This window comes from Silene latifolia, chromosome 9, assembly GCF_048544455.1.
Source record: "Silene latifolia isolate original U9 population chromosome 9, ASM4854445v1, whole genome shotgun sequence".
Taxonomy (NCBI): domain Eukaryota; kingdom Viridiplantae; phylum Streptophyta; class Magnoliopsida; order Caryophyllales; family Caryophyllaceae; genus Silene; species Silene latifolia.
In genome coordinates, this window is record NC_133534.1 from 43,542,062 (window position 1) to 43,560,825 (window position 18,764).

The window sequence follows — 18,764 nt, forward strand, 5'->3', positions numbered from 1 at the left end:
AGAACGAGTATAAAAGGAGCTTTCATCCGTTCAGCTTTTATGGTGTGTTTGAATTGAGTGATTTGGAGGGAAAAGAAAGGGAGGGAGAGTAGGGGATTTAAAATCCCTTGTTTGGATAGCAAACGAGTGTAGAGGGAAATGGAGGGGGAGAGATTTGGAGGGATCCAATTTCCCTCCTTCAAGCCTAGTCAAAATCTCTCTACAATAGGCAAGATTTGGAGGGAAATTGTATCCAAACACCCACACTACATTCCCCCTCCCCTTCCTTTCCCTCCTATTTTAGTATCCAAACAAGCCCTTAGAGTTCCACTAATTTTGATGTTTGGATTGAGGGATTGGGAAAGAAAGGGAGGGGAGGGAATTGGAAGGATGAGAAATCCATTGGTTAGCAAAATGAAGGTAGAAGGATTTGGAGGGAAGAGAAATGAATCCCTCTATTTCCTTCCTATTTTTTCCTATCCAAACACTAGGGGAGGGGTGTCTCTGTATAGTAAAAGTGGAGGGAAAGGGAGGGGAGGGGGAAGGAGGGAAGGGAAAGGGAGAGAAGGGAAGAGGAGGGGGAATAGGGTATGGGTGTTTGGATACAATTTTCCTACAAATTTTGCCTGAGGTGTTTTGATTAGGCTTGGAGGAGGGAAATTTGATCCCTCTAAATCTCTCCCCCTCCATTTCCCTCGAGTAACGATCCTCTCCATTTCTCAAAAAAAAATGGAGGTCCATTACTTCTCAATGGTCCGGATTAACTCTTGGCCCGATCGGATAGTTGTAGATTTATTTGAGAAAGAAAAGGTAAATAAATGAGAGTGGAATATATAATAGAATAATCTTTGTAAGGGAAAATGGACCAAAATGTAATGGAGATGATCCTTGTCCATTTCCCTCCACCCTCAATTCCTATTCAAACAAGAAATTTTAAATCCCCTATTCACCATCCCTTTCTTTTTTCTCCAAATTACTCAATCCAAACACACCCTAGGTTTAAACTTGGGCTCGATATTATGATTAACTAGGTTGGATGCTCGACTATGCCCGGCTACCTTTATTTACCATTTAATTTATTTTCTATGAAATATAATTCGCTAAATTTGGTTAACAAATATATTTACAATTTATATCTTGAAATTATGATGAGATGTGAAATTAATCAACAAATTATGAGATACGTTTACCACCCCGCTGTTAATATTATTACTTTCACTATATCTCCGGTTAATACTATTATATTCAGTACTTCTCCGGTTACTGTTATTTCTTTAACTATTCCTCCTATTTTTACGGTTAACCCGTTAGTTTTCTCAAACTCATATACTTAAAATAAATTAATATTTTCTTAAAATCGAATTGTTAGTTAATTTTTTATACTCTCCCCATTGTTTCTACTGTTACTTTCATTACATGTGGTATGACTACTATTACTTTCACTTCTCCCGCCGTCATTATTTTTTCTTTCACTACTCTCGCATTCATTATTTGATAATTTACTACTCTCGTTGCTGTTAGTATGACTTTCACTACTTCCATTTCTATTATTGTTGCTTTTACTACTCACATGGTAGTTACTATCATATCAGTAACTTTCCTATAGGACTCTGCTATAGTGCAATTAGCCCAGCAAGACAAATTATAATACGTTTTTTTCCCATGGTACCCTCGAATTTTGGCAGATTAAACATGGTACCCCTCATTTTAAGTTTCTACATATGGTACCCCTGTGTTTTAACTTTTTTTTTCCCCCAAAATACCCTTAACAGACTTTCCGTCATAACACCGTTAGTTTATATTTTCTAAACACACTTTACCATCCCTAATCTTCATCCTCTTGTTGTACACCTTCAAGCCTAATCTCACATTCTCACTCATCTCCTCTATCACCACCACCAATACCACCACGCGCGACCCCCATAGCCAACGACACCATCCAATCCCACCACCACCACTGATGACGCCACTCTGCTACCCTCTCGTCGGCGACCTGTCTCTATCTCTCCCCCTTCCTCTTACTTCTTGCCTTTCTCACTTCAATATTCATATTTCATAACCTTGATTCTAATTCGGTAAACAAACAAGTATGTAACCACTAAGCTTTCCCAATGAAGTACAACTATGGTGAAGATCCTAAAACGAAATCAGTAGCCATAATCAAGTAAGAACACAATCCAATGGAGCTGACAATAAACAAGCAATGGCACAATAAAAATCGACAAGAATTGGCAAGAAAAAATATTTCTGAGAAGAAAACCCAAGTAGAGGAGCCGTTAAAACTAACACTCTTAACCACCTTCTTCAAAATTCAAGATCAACCCAGATGAGTAAACACTAATTCGATCAAAACCCAAATTCCAAAATCAGAAATTCAGGTCATAATATAATTGATCTCTTTCTCCTACATCGATCCTTGAGTTTCACAGATTATATTGTTGCTTTACCTTCGCAACAACAACCGTACCAATTCATTATCGTCATCACCATTATCATGATCATGATCAAGGTGTTCTTGAATTTGAGTAGAGATTTGAATCGGATTGAAACGAATATCAGGTTTACGACGTCGAATAATGCGGCGTTGAATGTATGGAACTTCGATGACTGAACTTAGATGGTTGTTACGGCGGTGGTGGTGGATGAGTAAGAAGAAGTGGTCGTAGTTGAAGAAGATGAAGGAGGGCGAGATGAATTGGGGGAAATTGGGATTTTCATTGGAATCCCGCCCCAACCTCTAACCCAACCGTCTCGGATGGTGGCATCATCAGTGGTGGTGGGTATCACGTGAGACCCGCCCCATACCCACCCCGCCCGCCCCGCCTCGCATGTCCCCGCTCCGCTTATACCCGCCTTACTCATAAACCTAGACAAATTTGTACTATATAAAAATAAAATTTATAACTTAAATAAAAAGCTTAAACCATTTTTTTCATAAACCTTGACAAATTCAATCTACTTCTTAGTTCTTACCCACCCAAATACCCAACAACCTAAAACCAAAAAAAAAAAAGAAACGTTAATCCTCAAACTATTTCGTGGTTTAAAAAACCTTGTGTACTAGTTAATTAAATGTTAGACAATGTTGCGGAAACTTATTTGTATAAGATGTATAAGAGTACGAGACTAGTATGTTTTAGATTCAAGATTTATATTTTTAAACATTATTTTGTGAGGAGATAGGTAATTTGGCGGGTCAACGGGTCCCCGCGGGGCGGGGGCGGGTTTGAAAAGTTCAACCCGCTGCGGGTCGCGGGTGTGGATATGCATTATAGTTCGCGGATGCGGGTGCGGGTTACCCATCCTCCGCACCCACCCCGCCCCATTGACATCCCTAATGTCCATATCAATGCATGGTTCCATGGTACGATCCCTTGTAGCACTTAAATAATTAGACCCTTTCGACTATTGTACATTTTGTGAATGTTGAATTATGTCTGTAGTAGTCAGAAAATAGTACGCAACATATTAACAATTTTGTTGTTTGACAAGAGGTAGATAATAACATGACAAAAAAAGAAAAGAACCATTCATAGACATTACATTTATAGATTGGTGACTGAGATCATGCGAATCTCTCAATACAAGGATGTAAACACTAGTATTCACTAAGATGATGTCTCAAAGACCGGTACAACTAGGAAAACTACCTCACTCAGTACAAAAGGTGTGGTGACACTAACTACCATACCTTTGATATGAAAAAAAATCTAAGATATGGAATGAAAGAGCTTATACTTTGTGACGCTAACAGCCATACCCCTTATGGATGCGACCGCAGCCAAGATGGAAACGATCAAACACGAATAACTCAACATTTGTAGCCATATCCAAGTTGACGAGAATCGACGAATTTTGGCTTGCACGATATACATTTCTATGGGGAAGAAAATGGTGAGTGGCCAAAATAAAAAAGCGCCTATAAGACCCAAAATGTCATTGAAAAATGGTATGAGCATAGCCATGACTGTCATGGCTACTACATAAATTGATCGCCAGATTAACCTGAAAAAATTGACGTTGAAGGCACCAGAAAAAGGTAATTGGATGCGGTGTTCTTCAGTAATGATTTTACTTTTCGGGAATCTCATTGCGCATTGTGACTCAACAAACCCAAAAAGTGGCTGTACATATACCTAAAGTATGAACAAAATAACAGTTAGTCTAGATTGCATTAGTTTACAGTGTAATTATGGTCTTATATAGCAGTGAATTAAGACCACAAAACATCTCTAATAATATAATTGTATGTAGTAGTAACAAAGAGAAGGAATAATTGGATTACCTGGAAAGCTCCGACAAGGTGGACTACTATGAAAAAATTAGCAGTAGCAACGAGCCAATAAGGTTCATAGAAGCCAAATCCGGTTAAGAAATTTCCGGGTGCATCATTACCAAACGCAGCATAACCAACAATTCCACACAACATGTAGAAAAATGTTGTCACCATAATGCCAATTGATGCTGCTTTCTTCATCACCAAATTCTCTGGCGGGTTTGGTCTTAGTGTGTCCTGTCAATTAATGAAGTCGTATTATAACAACAAAATGTTTCATATGAGATGGTCTCTTGATGGGCGGACATTTTTATTAACTAGATCATTATCTCACTCGTACAAAAATAACACGAGGATGTTTATGAAGAGACTTACTGTTTTAACGACCTTGTGTACCGTATTCTTTAGTAATGGTAATTTTATGCTTTTATGCGTTCATCATCTCAAGAGTAATCAATAAAGATGTTAAAAATGTTGCCGCACAATGCAAAATATAACAGGTAGAAGTATAGAAGCTAGATTAATGTTAAAAAGTTTACCTGTACTTCGATGAGAAGCATTGAGAAACCATACGCGAACGCCATGTTTCCCAAGGCAGTCATGATGTTCCAAATCTTTTCGGCCCTTGTAACGTCTATGCCCACTACAACTCCCGTCAGTGTTGTTCTTGCATGGCTCCCACCTGATAAAAATGTTCAGGTATGCAACACTTTTTAGTCCAACGTTGATTGATCCTATATCATGGTACATTAATTCTTATAGAGACGGTTTTATAATATAAATCTAATTAAGACCGCTTTTTTGTGTCTATTATGCGTTTTTGATAAACTATTTGACGATAATAAATCGTTAATTACTTTCTATTGCTTTTACTCGTACATAATCAATCACACAAGTAGTAACATTATTCAAATTACAGAAAAATACGACAATCATTATAAGATCCGAGTGATTACCGACCTGCAACTTTGGCAATGGAAAGACCGATACCAATGAAGGAATAACCAAAAGACATGACAGCCGCTATGATGGAGAGAAATGAAAGCTTGTGAAAATTTGGGAGTTGACTCAATATTAGTTCAACACCTCCAAATATTATTATAAACGGATTATTTTCCGTGTGGCATCCTGTTTCGTGCCCCTCTCTATGAAAGCAAAATGCTCTTTTAATAGCCCTGAAATCATAATTTTTGATAATATAGTATTATTCTAGGTAACAAGAGACGGTATATAAATCACAATAATTAAAATTTAATGAGTCTATGACCATGAATCTTTATCATTATATTATATGGTGATGAAACTAAACAAACTAGAAATCAAGAGACGGTATGTAAAAATCTTACGCCATGCTAATTGAAGCAGTAATAATGTAGCCTATTGACACTCCTACGAAGATTGAATATTGAGCAACTCCACAAAACTTGAATTTCGTTCCACCTGTATTTATACGTACAACATGAGTACGATAACATACTGTTACAAACTTATTCCTAGTACTTGGATACTCTACTAGCCATCATGTTGCGGGTCGAACACAACTCATGGTAAACACGACCCATGACATATGTATGAGACGATAAAATCAGACACGACTACTCTATCAAATAGAAATTACCGAGAATAGATCGAACAGCTTGAGTGTAAGTGTAATGTCGTTTCCCGGTAAGTAGATTCCGGTAACAATCAGCCTGTAACGTAGAAGAGTACCATGTTATAACGGCGAACACCAGCAGTACAATGGGCCCTGCTATCCAACCCAATTGGGCCACGGCCCATGCTAGCGACAATACTCCTGAACCAATTACTGCTGTTATTATATGAGCACTTGCTGTCAACACTGTACCTGTACCATCAAAATCCACCAAAAACTTCAACAATAGAATAATTTTCCCAAAAAGTAATTAATATACATAAATGGAGAAAAAGCTAGTGTGGACGCAGTAGTGGAGTTAGGGGGCTTGCAAGGGGAGTTCGTCTCCACCAGCAGATAAAAATTTCGAAATTTTTAGTTAAATTTTTTGAATTGAATTTTTGTAGTGTACCTCGTACCATGACTAGTCCGGCCCCTTAAATTTTTTTGCCCCAAGTTCGAATCCGAGCTTCCCCATTAAGCGGGACTAATTGCCTAATCTTATACTCCCTTCTATTCGCTATAATGTTCCCTCTTTCCTGAAACGGATTATTCAAGCAAGGTTCCCTTTCCTTTTTTTGATAACTTTTACTCTTATTTTATTCATCCCTCTCTCCTATTAACAAACCCCACACTCCACACAACTCTTTTACTTCTATTTTATTAGTTTCTTTAATGTTTTGGCCCACAACTTCTTATTTAACTCCTAATAATTCATCTCTCTCTCCTATCACCAACCCCACTAATGTTATTTATTCATTTTTAATAATATTCCTTAAGTATCGTGCCAAAAATAAAGGAGAACATTATAGCGAATAGGAGGGAGTATAATTTAGTCGGCCTTGCTTTAAGACAATTTTAACTTAAAACCTCTCACAACCAGGGGTGGAGCTAGAGGGGGTTAGCTAGGCGCTCGCCCCCGCTAGCGAATGAAAATCATAAAAGTTTTAGTTAAAATTTTCAAAAAAAATTCTCACTCCCCTTATATCATTTCCCGTTCGCCCTCGCTGAAATTTCCGACCCACTGGGTTCAATTTCTAGCTCCGCCACTACTCATAACCTTGTTTTATATCCACCTTTATTTTAATCGGACGTGAGAGTTGTTTAAGTTACGACGAACTTAAACAAGAATTAGGGGGTGAATGGTTCACCCAATATAGGTATGAGGTATGAGTTTGAAATGAACCAAACCCATACCATGTGTTTGGTTGACAAAATTGAAGGTTTGATACCCATACCTCAAACCCATGAGGTATGAGTTTCTCATACCCAGGGAGGGGGGTGGGTATGAGATTGATACCCATGGTATCAAATTATAAATATTAAAAAGTGATAAAAACAATTGTAAAAAAATTATTTTATATATTTATTTGATTAAATTTTCTCTATATGATTTAATAGTATAAAAATTATTATTAAAAATATTGTATTTTGAAGAGTTTTTAGCTTTGATTAGTTTCTAACCCCATACCCCAAAATTGAACCAAACACAAGGTACTATCAAGTTCCAACCCGATACCACCCAGATATGATTCCCGATTCCAAACTCATACCCACTCGTGAACCAAACACCCCCTTAGTGTAATTATAAATAATTGTTATAAATATGAAGATTATTATTATAATGAAATACATAAAAAGAAGAGTGATGGAAGAAGAGATAAAAACCTTGTCTTTTAGGATGTCCATCATCGTCCAAGTTGGATAAATTAACTTCATTTTCAATGCCAAAAGCTTCACTCATTTTCTTAAAGTTCTTTTTTACAAAGCAAAGGGAGGAAGTTATATACTATACCTACTCGTATTATTTTAAGGATTGAGACCAATGTACCTTGTGTGTATAATATATATACATACACTCGTGTTATGTGTTCTCTTCATTTCTGAATATAAATAGTTTTTGCAAAATGCAATGCATGTTAATTAATGTCAATGAGGCTTAAAATGGGAATGCTATAATAATGTGTAATTTCCAAAGTTTGTAAATTACAGGATTTCTTGGAAGGTTAGTCAATGTGTTTTTGCATGAGTTTAGCAGGGAATTTATGATGAGTGAAGTTCCATGAAAATTGTCTTTAATGCATTCGGTTTTGTGATAAGATTGATCCAGCTGATATTTTTTTATCCCGATCGAAAAGGATAATGGTAGGATGTTATCATGTAGTATTGAGTCTCAGTATTACCGTTTACATGCCCTTATATAAGGTTTCATCATTTTAATGAATGCACTATGTTACAAGAGGAGGTTGATGCTGAGTCTTGGCACTCTCGATGGCGCTATCTCATCGAAACTAATTTAACAGGTTAAATAAGTCGCACTTGTTTAAATATGCCACGAACACATTATATGTTAGACAATCATACTTGGTAGCATTATCCAAAATGGTTCAATAATATGAACATAGATCGAATAGCTATGTCACTAGACTATCTTATAAAAAGCCACATATTTCACAAACCAGAATACGTATTAGTGCCACACAGGCACACAGCATTGCACGAGACAAGGAGCTCATGCAAGGAAACACGATGTAACAATTGTTGGAGTTGTAACCACGATCTAATCCAATCGGTAACATTAATTATGACTGACTTAACATTGAACTTACATAGTCACATATTTACGGGGTGGTTGTGTTTCATGCTTAAGATAACTTTATATTATTATTTGATACTCCCTTTGTTTCTCTATATTTTTTTCACCTTTGATTTGGCACAAAGACAAAAAAAAGAGTAGTTACTAATAATTATTAGATGATCAGTAGACTAAATTGAGTTTGAAAGATCCAATAGCCCATCAAAGGCATTCCTAGAATAGATAGGCAAACAACTGACTGAGATATCTCAATATGAAATAAGCAAACTGATGCGTTTTGAGCGGAAGCGAAAAATAATGAAAAGGATATTTGTTTCGATATCTTGTGAAGAGATCGAACCAATGAGATATTTGCTTCAAGATCAATAATAATCTCGAAAACAATGGGATATTTGCTCAAGCTAGACCTATAGCTTGACCAATGGTGAATAATTCTCAAGACCTATTGAGAATAATCGGGTTTTAATCGAAACGCGTCGGATTAAAACAAAAGGTTTTTTCGCAACAACGAAGTTCATCACAAATGTGAGGATTTTACATCATTCTTGAGTTGTTACAAATGAGGATTTCGGCCTCCTTATATAGCCGAAAATCCTTTGGCTCCAAGGCCAAGTTTAAATGCTAGTGCAATTTCCTAAGTGAAGATTCAAAGTCCTTGACCATGGAAATCAACATGCTTGACTAGACTAGAAAAACATGCTTGACTATGCTAAAAACTAGGTGATGAAAACTAGATTCATCCTTGGACTTTTTGAGCAGCACTCACGGGTTCCCACGGGTCCTAAGGAGTTTCTTTGCGTGTTTCGGATACTTGAGTCGAGACCAACTTGAGGCAACCCCATACGCATCACAAACAAATGACCAAGACGTGGGGAATAATAAATAAAGTATCTGGACGACATATTGTTGTAACTTGTAACAACTGTTAACACATAAGATGTGTTTAATAAAGTGAAAATATTTCATAGTATTTAAATGAGGGAATAAAATAAAAGTATTTTATATTATGAGTCTTGCTTATAACACAGTATTCGTTTAAAGATAAAACATATCCAAATATCACCACATGGTGTAAATAAGGACAAAACTTTTGGTATTTTCTAGACGACTTGTCATATGATTTATACTATCTACTTGGCTTGTCTTATGGTTTAAAACGGATATCTCCCAGCAGGGGCATCTAATACCCCGGGCGATCACGGGTGGCGGAATTGGGCCTCCAGTTTTGGCTAGTGAATTTATAAGCTTTACTGATAAAATTCAATACAAACCTCTCGACCTGTAGTACACTTATACATTCATATTTAGGGCCTCATTTTTTTATGGTGCACCGGGTCTCCATTTACTTTAAGACGCCCCTGACTCCCAGAGGCGGATTTGAGGGTATCCCTAGGTAGGCACGTACCCAAAATCTCTGAAAAAAACCCAAATTAAATGCTGAAAAAACTACATCTTCTCCCATAAACAAAAAGCAAAACAGGACATCTCTTACCTCCTCTCCGGAGACAACTCACCAAAGACACCTTGCTCCTTTCCTTTTCGTTCAATCTATTTCTATTAGCGCTCAATTTAATTAAAGTACTAAATTTATTATTATAAGGATACTTGGGTCAACCATCTAAAGAACGGATGATTGGGCCTACTCGAGGTAATTCATATAAGGAAAGAGGAAGAGGAATACTGGATTATAAGGAGAAGGTAGCGGTCAAGGACAGTTTTAAGGAGCATCAGCGGTTATCAAACCATTCCCCACTAAGAAAGTAGTTACAAATAGTCGGTGAAGAATGTCAATATAAAGAAGTATTTACCAAGGCAAACGACACACACATACACATAACTCAACAAACAACTACAACTTAGTCTATCTTTGGATCTTAGATTTTAATTATTCTTAGATTAGATTAGCATGGTGAAACCATTCATCGATCCGTGGAGGTAATTAGCCATCTATCCCTTAGTTTGTAACTTAACATCCACGTACAAGTACTCTTGTGAAGACTTTATTGACGTTATGTAATTGGCCTTTTCATGATATATAAGTATATTTGAAGATTCATGTGTTTAGAATATAAGAATCATATCGTTAATCCTTGAGCGTTAAATTATATATCACAAAGTGTAGGAGGGTAGTTATGTCCTCCATGGTACCTTAAGGTATTATGCTTGATTCCACACAAACAAGTTTTTTGCGACCACAGTGGGAGGATTAAATTAGTTAGTCCTTCTAATACTTTAAATCGCATTAGAAAGTGGGAAATATACTTAACTAAATCAAAGTTTAGAATGATAGTAGCGGGCAATCAGGGTAAAGGACAAGACTTTACTAACACTGAAAGTTCATCCTTACACAAAGTATCTAGCAATGATTCATCCGAGACTACCCATGACAGGAACTTAGAAATCCTCGTTCTAGATCTACTCCTAATGATGAATTCTTTAATATGCATAGAGAACCTGAACATACGAGAAGTGTGGCAAATGACATAGATGAAGCAAACATATGTAGGATCTTTAAATAATGTGTTGGTTGTAGACCTGTCAAACGAGTCAGGAAAGCGGGTTACGGGTTCGGTTATTTCGTCTTCGGGTAAAATATGGCTCGTGTCTATTTCGAGTATGTAAAATACGGGTTTCTATGGGTCGGTTTTATACGGTTTTCAGGTCGGGTTAGGGTCAGAAACGGGTTAAATTATCGCCTTTTTACAGATATTTATTTTATTTAATTTTAATTATGTAAATATATTTATTGTTAATATTTATTTTGATATAAACATATAAGTAACAATAAGCAATTTTTTTTGTCAAATTTATTTAATTTTGAAACGTTATACGGAGTATTGGATTAATCAGTTGTTACACGTGCGTGACAAATATTGACTATATTTATATGCTAATCATTTGATTAATTTATCCTGTAGTAAAACTATGTTATAAAACAAGTATAAGCCTACTTTATTTCAAAATATTGAAAATTTATTTTATTTTAATCATTTTATATTGGTTTCATTTGCTTTATATGCACTTTTTTTTAATAAATTTACCCATTTACGGGCCGGGTTTGGGCCGGTGATGTGGTTAAAAGTCGTCACAACCAATCAAAAGGAATTTAAAAATAACCCAATTAAAGTGGTAAATCGTGGTCGAAGGCAAGGATAAAGTGGGTTAATACTTAGCTTGCTTAAGTCGAAGTTTGATCAAAGAAGAAGAGTTTAGATTGTTGATTAATAAACTAAAAGCAAATTAATAAACTAGAATGCAACTAAATAAGACTAATTATGATAATAATAATAGATGGGATTTACCAATTTGAGAAAAGATTAAGGTTACAGGTTTACTAGAGTGGAAAGGTAGAACCTTTAAGTCGGATTAGCACTAGATTATTTAGGGGAGTCTAGGAGAGTCTCATGTTTCGAGTAAACATGATTCCTAAGTCAAGTCCAATAAGACTTTCACCACAATTAATCCTAACTCGTCAATTAGGCTATTGGGCCGTGTCGTGCCCGCCCGGGTACCGGCTCATCATGCCTCCTCCTCAACTTGGCCCGGCCCAAGCACGTTCAGTAGGCTAGTCGTGTCGTGTTGTGCCGGCTCATTTTTTTCTAAATACTTTTTGAATTATATAATTAATGTATATTAATGATTTAAATAAATATTTTATTAATTATTAATGCATTTGATGTCTTGATTAGTTGATTAGTTGTACTTTTTATGTACTCGATTTAATTAAATAATTAAGAAACGATATTTAAAAAAAAAAAGAATTTTAATTAAATAATTTAGAAACGTTGAAAAAAGAATTTTAATGAAATAATTAAGAAATGATATTTTAAAAAAATACCCCTCTTATTAAAAAATGATAAAATGATGCAACTACAAGTTTATCTAGTTAAAAAAAAGATGAAACGACTAAGAAACAATATTAATCTAATGAAACAAATAAATAAGACAAAATACAAAATACAAGTTTATCTAATATAATACGCAACTATGCATTTGACTCGGTGCTTGTTTGGTCGGAATCATTTTCGTTTTCATGATCTACCTCATTTTGTTTTCGATCCTCGACATCCATCCAATCCTTATAGCATACCAAGATTTAAGTATATCGGATCTTAGACGAGTTCCTTGTTCATCCAATACCCTATTTTCACCACTAAAACAACTTTCAGATGCAACGTAAGACACTTGAATGCTTAAGAAATCCCTTGCTATTGCCGACATCAACGAAAAAGACCACCTTTAATTTCGCCACCATTGTAAAAGATCAAGGTTGTTGACCTTGTTTTTTGAAATACCTCGCAAATAATCGTAACTAATCTACATTTGATACTCGACCGGGTTGGATGTTGGAGTAGATTGTTGTCGATTCGGTTGTAGTTGACTCATCAAACCTTTAAGAGCGGTTAAGCTTGCTCCTCGAAAACCACCACCACCACCACTACTACTACCTGCACTAGGACGGGAAGAAACAGAGTGAAGTTACCGAAAACAGACTCGTAATAGTTATATATATATTAAAAAAAGCACTTCTAACATCTTCTCCATACATATCTTTGTTAAAAGGTAAACTCAATAGATTCTTATATGCACCAACTAACTGTATAGTTTCCTCTAATTTCCACCTAGGGTCTAAAATCATAGAAAAAACATAAACGTAAGGAACGCTTGGCCAATACTTGAGCCAGTGTAACAACCCTTCTTCCCGGCAAAGGTAACTGGGAGATGTTACCATCTCGGTTTCACGAGGCGGTGAAATCGGAGTTGCAATTAATATAAATAAAGTATTTAGTGGATTACATAACCATAAATGAATAAATCAAATAAATGATACAACTCATGACTACTATACTCTTCTAATGAAATGACACTCGACTCCAAGTCCAAGGCTCGTCTCGTCTCCCACATGACACCAACTCAACTTGTACTCAACCTACTCTCCATATGATCGGAAATATCATATGGATCGACACATATCACCTCGGAAATAGGTGACAATTACACAAATACACAACACTTCAGTTTCAATAAATAAACATAAGACACGACATGATAAATAATATGCAACATGCTAGTGATATGAACGAGACACGATTATACAATCAGCACGTCGGTATTAAGACACTCGCAGACGTACCTACAACCACCGGTGCCAGGGACACGCCCACGACACCACACCTCACACAAAGGTACTGGGACACGCCCAGACGTACCGGGTCCGAAAGCCAACCGGATCCCCTGCCAGACTGTAACACCCCTAATTTCCGTAATATAATTCTTTAATTTTATTTTCCCATATTTTATATTTTATTTTCGGGAAAATATCCGTTTGTCGTCTTTTGGGCTCGTTGGGCTCGAAAAACGGTGAAGACCCGTTTCTTCCTTGGGTCTCACGTGAATCTTAGTGTTGATGGGTGAGTTTTGGGCCTAAACCTAGAATAAACCCATGAGCTTCTCTATATATATGAAGGGAAACCAAACTCTTGCTCTTCTTTTCTCATAATCTCACAAAACCCTAAACCTAATTCTCTCCTCCTCTCTTCACCCTTGTGCCGCGCGCCACCCTGCCTAGGGTTTCGTGCCATCCTCTTTTCTTCATCGTTCTTCGTGCTTAGATCGATCCTACTTCTTGGATTTATCTATCCTCTTCGTAAGTTTTTATGTTTTCGCATAGTTTTATGGTTTTATAGTTTATATGTATATAGTTAGTATATTTATTAGATTCGTTATCTTTGGCACGTGATGATTCATAAAGGCGTGGAAGTTGCACCTGGAGAAGACGTTTATATCGTTGAAGACGATCTCTAGGGTTTTATTTGCTTAATAAGGTAACTAGGTGTTTTCCTTTAATTATGTTTGTGCCAATTAATGTAATTTACATGATTTAATAATTGATTTGTGTAATTGGTACGTGTTTGATTGTTTATTATCATGTTACTTATGTTTTCGCATGCTTGTATATGTTTTAATGCTTTAATCATATATCGTATGTTGTTTACATGTTTATTATGGGTGTCATGAGCGTAATTAGGGTTTACGAATAAACCCTAGTGGCGGCATGATAGGCGGCCAAGAGTTCTCTCCAAAGTTATAGCTAAAGCTAATATAACATTGATGATGATTCAAGTGTTATAGCTGAAGTCAGTACAACTTTGGGTAGTTACTCTAGTGATGGCTGAAGCAACTATAACATTGAAGTACGAGTTAAGGTTATAGCTGGAACTAACACACCCTGAGATTATGGCTCAAGGTTATGGTTGGAACTAGTATAACTTTGAGTTTCGTGTCAAGGTTATGGTTGAGGTAAGTATAACTTCAAGTCATATATGTTGAAGTTATAGTCGAGGTTACTATAACCTCGCATCCAGAGTACATGTTATGGTTAGAGTTACTATAACATTGAATGGCTAGATACTAGAGTTATAGTTGAAGTTACTATAACATTGGTTGTGTACACTTGCTTCACATGTTGTGTTGTGTTCTACGTGTTATATCCTTTTGTTGCACATGTCCTTGGTTATTCTTATTCATATGTTGGTAGGATAGTCAGTTAAGCTATTTTACTATGTTAAGACGTGATGTTATTCACGCATGAGTTGTACAGTCAGTTAAACTGTGCATTTGCATGAGTTGGACAGTAAGTTAAACTGTTCTTCTGAGTTGGGTCATGGTGTGGTCCATGCATGTCGTGTGCAGTCAGTTAAACTGTGCATTTATTTGTTGGCTAAGTCGAATAGATGACGGTAGTATCAGTTAAATACTATCGGAATGAATCAAGAGCTGCTCTTCGGAGGTTTATTGGTCTATGTTCGGGGGTGGCCAGATTCGTCAGTTAAACGTCTCTGGGTCCCGAGTGTCGTTCGGTGTACAGTTAATGCATCGAGAGGTCTGGCCAGGTCTTAGGCATATAGGCAGTGGTGATACGCTATACATAGTACCGTGGAGTATCAGTTAAATACTTCACAACCGATGGTTCGTCAGTTAAACGTTCCATCTGCTAGTTCATCAGTTAAATGTTCTAGCGGCGTTCGCTCTATTCGCTATGCTTTGTTGCTAGCTTTGTGCCTTATGTGCTGTGGATCGTGTCTACTTTGGTTGTTAAGTGTCCATGGTCTAGTACTTGCATATGGTCTAAGTTCATGTAGTCTCATTCATCTAGTGTTGTGAATGTCAGGAGTAGTAAGTCTGAGTTTGATTTTCATGAGTATAGATGATCTCACATGTTTACTGTTTATGCATTTCAATTGTTATTAATTGTTGGTTATATTCAATTGTTGTAAACATGACTGGGAGAGCATCTAGTTACTCCCGACTGAATTGTCGACCCCCTTTTCAGGTTGTTCAGTTTGATGCTGTTTGGTTGATGCTTGCTTGGGGAATGTGCGAAGCGAGCTTAATAATAAATAGGAGTTTGCTTTAAGTTTTAAGAACCTTTTGAATAATGTATTAGTTGTTTTGGATTTAGTAGCGAACCGGATTGGTCAGGTGTTTCCGACACCTTGACCCTTTTATCAGTATCGTACTCTGATATTCTTTTTATATAAGCTTTTCCTTTGTTTTATAATCCGGGTTGTTACAGTTGGTATCAGAGCGAACCTGCTCCCAACTCTCGCTTAGTTGATGACTAAAATAAATGTCCTAGTTAATGAGTGAGAGTAAATGGGGTAGAAACCAATAGGATTGGTTGGTTTTTCTTATGTTTGTAAAGTGTATGAGTAGTTGTTTGGAGTGGTACTTAGGTTCTACCACTTATAACGAGATTTCGTTCTTGCAGATGGTGCGCAACGGAAATGGTGAGTCTGATGCAGATCGCATCAGGAGACTAGAGGCCGCTTTGGCATCTATGGCTGAAGGTTTCACCAACCACCTCAACAACAACAATAACAACAACAACAACCATCCGCAATCGACTGTGTTTGATCGCTTTGCTCGTCACCATCCTCCGACGTATGATGGTGCGAATGATCCTACTGCTTTGGAGGCTTGGATTCGAGAGATCGAGAAGTTGTTCCTCACTACTGAATGTCCTGAGGATCAGAAGGTGGATATCGCCACCTATTATCTAAAGGACGAGGCCGACAACTGGTGGGCTCTTGCTAAAGCTGGTCTGGAAGTTCAACCAGGATATGGTTGGGCTGTCTTCTCTGAAGCTCTTAAGAAGAGGTTCTATCCCGAGGAGATGCGTTGGCAGAAGGAACAGGAGTTCCTTCGTCTACAGCAAGGTTCCATGACCGTTGAGGAGTACACCAACAAGTTCGTGAAGCTGTCACGTTTCGTTATTTATGTAGCTATGGATGAGGTTTCGAGGACTCGTCGCTATGAGAAGAATCTAGCTCCTAAGGTCCGGACTGCTATGTCTGGCATTCCTTCAACTTCTTTCCAACAGGCTTATGATCGTGCTCTTAGCATCTATGATTCTGTCCTTGCTACCGAGGTTGAGGAGAGTGCGAAGAATAAGTTCATGAAGAGGCCTTATGTTGCTCCCAGTTCTTCCCAGAAGAAGCAAAAGTATGAGGCTCGTACGTATACCCCGCGAGATCAAGGTCAAGCTAAGAAGGATATGGTTTGCTTCAAGTGTGGAAAAGCTTACCACCCTGGTAAGTACTGCACTACTGGCGATCCGATCACTTGCTTCACTTGCAAGATGCCGGGACACAAGTCTGTTGATTGTCCCCAGAAACCAAAGACGGAAGCGCCGAAGGTTGATGCTCCGAAGACTGGCCGTGTGTTTGTCATGAGTCGTGCTGAAGCAGATGCTAATCCAGATGTGGTTACGGGTACCTTTCTCGTTCACTCTTTATCTGCTTTTGTTCTTTTTGATACGGGTGCATCGATGTCTTTCGTATCCAAATCCTTTTCCGTCCGTGCTGGACTCTCTTCTTCTTCATCCGTTCATACCTCTATATCCCTTCCTACGGGGGAGATTGTTTCTTGCTCCGTTCTTTTCAAGGACGTACCTGTCAGTATCGCAGGGGCGATCCTTCCTGCCGATCTCGTACAATTCAAACTCGGAGAGTTTGATGTGATTTTGGGTATGGATTGGTTATCTCGCTATGACGCTAGGTTCCTATGTCTTGATCAGAAGATCGTGCTTAAGACTCCTACAGGTTCGAGAGTTTCTTATCAAGGTGTTAGGGTTACACCTACGGTCAAGTGGGTTTCTGCTATGAAGATGGTTAACATGGGTAGAAAGGGTCATCAGATCTATCTATGCAGTGTTCATGGTGTTTCAGTTGAACCTAAGCTTGAGGATATCCCTGTGGTTAGGGAGTTTCCCGATGTCTTTCCTGAGGATCTACCTGGTATTCCTCCTGAGCGAGATGTAGAGTTCTCGATTGAGTTGCTACCTGGAACTGGTCCCATTTCGAAAGCTCCATATCGTATGGCACCAGCTGAGTTACAGGAACTTAAGAAGCAACTTGAGGAGATGATCGATAAGGGTTTTATCCGACCGAGTGCTTCGCCGTGGGGTGCTCCTGTTTTGTTCGTCAAGAAGAAGGATGGTAGTATGCGGTTGTGCATTGACTATCGTGAGCTGAACAAGGTTACTATCAAGAATAAGTATCCTTTGCCGAGGATTTAGGATTTGTTTGATCAGCTCCGTGGGGCGAGTGTGTTCTCTAAGATCGATCTGAGGTCTGGTTACCATCAGATTCCAGTTAGGAATAAGGATATTCCTAAGACTGCTTTTCGTTCGAGGTATGGCCACTATGTGTTCGTGGTGATGCCATTTGGGTTGACGAATGCACCTGCCATTTTCATGGATCAGATGAACCGCACTTTCAGTGAGTATTTGGATAAGTGTGTCGTGGTGTTCATAGACGACATACTGATTTACTCGAGAGATGAGGCTGAACACGAGAATCACCTTCGTGTTATCTTGGAGACTCTGCGTAAGCAGAAGTGGTATGCTAAGTTCTCAAAGTGCGAGTTTTGGTTAAAGGAAGTTACCTTCTTGGGTCATGTGATATATGTCGATAGAGTTATGGTTGATCCGTCGAAGATTCGAGCCGTGGTCGATTGGGAAAGTCCAAACAATGTGAACGAGGTTCGGAGTTTCCTTGGTCTAGCTGGGTATTATCGTCGGTTTGTACACGATTTCTCTAAGATCGCGAGACCGATGACTCAGTTAATGAAAAAGGAATCTAAGTTCATTTGGACTGAGGCTTGTGAAGCTGCTTTTCAGGAGTTGAAGAAAAGGTTGACTACCGCTCCTGTGTTGACTCTACCAGAAGAGGGTGTTGAGTTCGACGTTTTCTGCGATGCGTCAAAGTTTGGGTTGG

The 18,764-nt window shown here is 37.9% G+C and overlaps 1 protein-coding gene across 1 annotated transcript; it reads right to left on the bottom strand.

Moving 5' to 3' along the window:
- Positions 1-3,496: 3,496 nt before the first annotated feature.
- LOC141602636 (amino acid permease 6-like) lies at positions 3,497-7,900 on the bottom strand. The gene is made up of 7 exons (XM_074422812.1): positions 7,557-7,900; positions 5,874-6,101; positions 5,602-5,695; positions 5,216-5,430; positions 4,795-4,937; positions 4,265-4,492; positions 3,497-4,115 (listed from the first exon to the last, which is right to left on the bottom strand). Exons 1-7 carry the CDS (start codon positions 7,630-7,632, stop codon positions 3,690-3,692), a joined length of 1,410 nt encoding a protein of 469 aa, XP_074278913.1. The 5' UTR covers positions 7,633-7,900; the 3' UTR covers positions 3,497-3,689.
- Positions 7,901-18,764: the final 10,864 nt, after the last annotated feature.

Bases quoted from the DNA above. Each gene is read 5' to 3' on its own strand.
- LOC141602636 (XM_074422812.1), bottom strand. From the start codon at position 7,632: ATGAGTGAAGCTTTTGGCATTGAAAATGAAGTTAATTTATCCAACTTG. The intron at 5,431-5,601 runs GTAAGATTTTTA...TTATGATTTCAG, and splicing joins ACTGCTTCAATTAGCATGGC to GGCTATTAAAAGAGCATTTT. The intron at 4,116-4,264 runs GTAATCCAATTA...TTCATACTTTAG, and splicing joins ACCTTGTCGGAGCTTTCCAG to GTATATGTACAGCCACTTTT.